Consider the following 5,038-nt stretch of genomic DNA (forward strand, 5'->3'; position numbering starts at 1 on the left):
AAAAACCCCTCTCTATGGCCAGGGCGTTACAGGAATACAATAATACACACTGTTAGGAAGAGTCCTCTTTCTGTCTGTCTTTATCATTTGATTCATAGCTAAGGAATACAGTAATACAAACTGTTAGAAAGAGTCATGTTTGTCTGTCTTCATGATTTGATTCATAGCCAAGGAATACAAATCACTTTTTAGAAAGTCTAAAGTATATTTTTTTCTGCATGTTCCTGTAAGAGATGATTTTAGGACGACGATAAAGGAGGAAAGCGGTACTAAGCCATGTCAGGCAGTTATACACAGAGTCCTTCTGAAACCATGAGGAGATCAACATGATGGCTAAAATTTTAGGCCTACATCTAGACATAGTTCCTTTAATTACTGACAGTATCTTCAATATCAACACAGCAGCACTGAGCCCTGCACACACCCACTGTGGAGAGATATCCATCAACATTTTGGATAAAGGTTATTTTGGACCATTGGGCCGTGATAGATTTTCCGTGTGTCTAGGGGTACAATTTTCTTAATAGATACAGGCCTTATTTTACTGCTGTATTCCAGGTTGGGAAAGAGGAGTGTGTGTTTCTTTGATGTGTTTCTAAGGAAGATCTATTTGGTTGTTCATTTGTTTACAACAACATAAAATCTATCTAATTGGTTGCCAGTGTGTAGGTGAGCTAAGGAAGCGTTCTAATTGGAGAGTTGGGTGAACAGGTGAGTTAAGAAATCAACTCTGATTGGTGGGCTAGGGACAGAATCAGGTATATATGGCGTTCATAAGAACAGCGACAGGGTCAGCTCCACTCCACACTGACTGAGTACTGGGACATCATGCAGAGGAAGAGCAGCTCCACTCCACACTGACTGAGTACTGGGACATCATGCAGAGGAAGAGCAGCTCCACTCCACACTGACTGAGTACTGGGACATCATGCAGAGGAAGAGCAGCTCCACTCCACACTGACTGAGTACTGGGACATCATGCAGAGGAAGAGCAGCTTCACTGGGCTCCTCATCACTGCTCTGTGTGCAGTGGTCTCCTGTTGTCTGAACAAACAGTTCCACTATGTGAATGAAGGAGGAAAGACCTGGGAAAAGGCTCAGCAGTACTGCAGAGAGAAGTACATTGACCTGGCCTTCATCAGCAACCAAGACGAAGTAGATGAGGTCAATCACATATCAAGAACGGATGATGTTTGGATTGGTCTGTACAGAGATCCCTCTCACCCAACAGAGTGGAAGTGGTCTGGAGGGTGGAACTCATCATTCAGGTTTTTGGGGGAAAGACCAGCCAAACAATAAACATGGCAACCAGGACTGTGTCAGTGTGCGGAAGAATAAGATGAATGATGATCAATGCACTGAACAATATACCTTCTTGTGCTTTGATCTGAACGTGGTCCTGGTGAAGGAGAACAAGACGTGGGAGGAGGCTCTGGATCACTGCAGGAAGCACTACACTGACCTCACCAGCCTGCTGTCTGAGAATGAGCAGCTCCTCGTCCAGAGAATGATTAATTCAAAGGGGGCCCAGATGGACCATGTGTGGACAGGACTGCGCTTCCTGGCCAGCGAGTGGCTGTGGGTGAACGGGGACCCCCTGGAGTACCAGGCCTGGACCGGGGGGAGGCTGCCCCACTGCCCCGCCCAACACCTCCGCTGTGGGACCCTGGCCAGAGAGGGAGAGCTTTGGGGAACCAGGGACTGTGAGGAGAGGAGGAACTTCCTCTGCACAACATGAGGGACTCCTACGCCTCGATAACACCGACAGTGTCATTGCCTTTACTTACACCAGAAGTACATTCATTTCCAATGGAAAGCTTTGTTTAACTTGCAGCATTGCGTTGCAGAGGCAGGGGCAGTTGCAGTGCATTTTGTGTGGTGGATATGTTGGATTTATGGAACGTTATACATCAAATAGTATATGTTGTTTAAAATGCTGCGTACCATTTTATACAATGACACTGTAGGTATGATAGAGGCATTAGAGGAGACAGACCGGTCTATATAATACCTATGAAATAGAGCACCACAGTGGAAGTGTCATAATACCCATCAAACCTAGAGGTCAAACAGGGAAATGGTTCCAATCGTTTTTCCACAGGTGAATATATTGAAAAAGTCACCTTGTCCTGGAGAGATTTACACAGTTTTCAAAATGTCATGTCAGGGTAAGCATTCACGAAACACAGTCATTATTTTAAGTGTTTCTAAAATCCCCTATAGGAAAAACGAATGGTGGAAAAACGATTGGAACCATTTCCCTGTTTGACCGCTAGGTTTTATGGGTATTACGACTCATACTGTGTTACTCTATACCTAAAGTGAAAATCTATGTAAGCTCAATATTTACTACTACAAACAGTATTTCAAATGTATTTAACCAGGAAGTCCCGTTGAGGTCAAATAAATCTTTCTCAGGGTTTGTTCTCGGTTTCTTTTCAATTGTGGACTAACTATTTTTTTGTTAATGTGGAATAGCTAGCTGGTACATCCAGCTGTTATACTGCAAATAGCTATCTGGTACATCCACCAAATATACTGGGAATAGCTAGCTGGTACATCCACCAAATATACTGGGAATAGCTAGCTGGTACATCCAACTAATATACTGGGAATAGCTAGCTGGTACATCCACCAAATATACTGGGAATAGCTAGCTGGTACATCCACCAAATATACTGGGAATAGCTAGCTGGTACATCAACCAAATATACTGGAAACAGCTAGCTGGTACATCCAAATAATATACTGGGAATAGCTAGCTGGTACATCCACCAAATATACTGGGAATAGCTAGCTGGTACATCCAGCTGTTATATTGGGAATAGCTAGCTGGTACATTCAGCTGTTATACTGCAAATAGCTAGCTGGTACATCCACCTAATATACTGGGAATAGCAAGCTGGTACATCCACCTAATATACTGGGAATAGCTAGCTGGTACATCCAGCTGTTATACTGGGAATAGCTAGCTGGTAAATCCAGCTGTTATACTGGGAATAGCTAGCTGGTACATCCAACTGTTATACTGGGAATAGCTAGCTGGTACATCCACCAAATATACTGGGAATAGCTATCTGGTACATCCACCAAATATACTGGGAATAGCTAGCTGGTACATCCAGCTGTTATACTGGGAATAGCTAGCTGGTACATCCAGCTGTTATACTGGGAATAGCTAGCTGGTACATCCAGCTGTTATACTGAGAATAGCTAGCTGGTACATCCACCAAATATACTGTGAATAGCTAGCTGGTACATCCACCTAATATACTGGGAATAGCTAGCTGGTACATCCACCTAAAATACTTGGAATAGCTAGCTGGTACATCCAGCTGTTATACTAGGAATAGCTTGCTGGTAAATCCAGCTGTTATACTAGGAATAGCTAGCTGGTACATACAACTGTTATACTGGGAATAGCTAGCTGGTACATCCAACTGTTATACTGGGAATAGCTAGCTGGTACATCCAGCTGTTATACAGGGAATAGCTAGCTGGTACATCCAACTGTTACACTGGGAATAGCTAGCTGGAACATCCACCTAATAAACTGAGAATAGCTAGCTGATATATCCAGCTGTTATTCTAGGAATATCTAGCTGGTACATCCAGCTGTTATACTAGGAATAGCTAGCTGGTACATCTAACTGTTATACTGGGAATAGCTAGCTGGTACAGCCAACTGTTATATTGGGAAAAGCTAGCTGGTACATCCACCTAATATACTTGGAATAGCTAGCTGGTACATCCAGCTGTTATACTAGGAATAGCTAGCTGGTACATCCTACTGTTATACTGGGAATAGCTAGCTGGTACATCCAGCTGTTATACTGGGAATAGCTAGCTGGTACATCCAACTGTTATACTAGGAATAGCTAGCTGGTACATCCTACTGTTATACTAGGAATAGCTAGCTGGTACATCCTACTGTTATACTGGGAATAGCTAGCTGGTACATCCAGCTGTTATACTGGGAATAGCGTCCTGGTACATCCAACTGTTAAACTAGGAATAGCTAGCTGGTACATCCTACTGTTATACTGGGAATAGCTAGCTGATACATCCAGCTGTTATACTGGGAATAGCTAGCTGGTACATCCAGCTGCTATACTGGTCATAGCTAGCTGGTACATCCACCTAATACACTGGGAATAGCTAGCTGGTACATCTAGCTGTTATACCGGGAATAGTTAGCTGGTACATCCAGCTGTTATACTAGGAATAGCTAGCTGGTACATCCAGCTGTTATACTGGGAATAGCTAGCTGGTACATCCAGCTGCTATACTGGTCATAGCTAGCTGGTATCTCCACCTAATATACTGGGAATAGCTAGCTGGTATATCCAGCTGTTATACTAGGAATATCTAGCTGGTATATCCAACTGTTATACTGGGAATAGCTAGCTGTTACAGCCAACTGTTATACTGGGAATAGCTAGCTGGTACATCCACCTAATACACTGGGAATAGCTAGCTGGTACATCTAGCTGTTATACTGGGAATAGCTAGCTGGTACATCCAGCTGTTATACTGGGAATAGTTAGCTGGTACATCCAGCTGTTATACTAGGAATAGCTAGCTGGTACATCCAACTGTAATACTGGGAATAGTTAGCTGGTACATCTTGTGAAGTCTTAGTCCACATATTATGTACATGGAGGACCTGTTGATAGTTCTGCACAGTGTTATTGTAGCTTTAGGCCTATGAGGCCCCAGCAAAAGCAGCATTGTTATGACACAGCTATGGCCAGGAGCCTAACTTTGGTTTCAGATGTGTTATCCTGTCACTACAGTGTTTCAGAGGTGTTATCCTGTCACTACAGTAGTTTCAGATGTGTTATCCTGTCACTACAGTGGTTTCGGAGGTGTTATCCTGTCACTACAGTAGTTTCAGATGTGTTATCCTGTCACTACAGTGGTTTCAGATGTGTTATCCTGTCACTACAGTGGTTTCAGAGGTGTTATCCTGTCACTACAGTAGTTTCAGATGTGTTATCCTGTCACTACAGTAGTTTCAGATGTGTTATCCTGTCAC

General features: G+C 43.3%; 1 protein-coding gene across 1 annotated transcript; it reads left to right on the forward strand.

Moving 5' to 3' along the window:
- Positions 1-978: 978 nt before the first annotated feature.
- On the forward strand, positions 979-1,738 carry LOC123725097 (snaclec subunit B-like). Its single transcript, XM_045688872.1, has 2 exons — positions 979-1,155; positions 1,409-1,738. The coding sequence occupies exons 1-2, from the start codon at positions 979-981 to the stop codon at positions 1,736-1,738; spliced, it is 507 nt and encodes a 168-aa protein (XP_045544828.1).
- The last annotated feature ends 3,300 nt before the right edge of the window (positions 1,739-5,038 follow it).

This window comes from Salmo salar, chromosome ssa11, assembly GCF_905237065.1.
Source record: "Salmo salar chromosome ssa11, Ssal_v3.1, whole genome shotgun sequence".
NCBI classification, from domain to species: domain Eukaryota; kingdom Metazoa; phylum Chordata; class Actinopteri; order Salmoniformes; family Salmonidae; genus Salmo; species Salmo salar.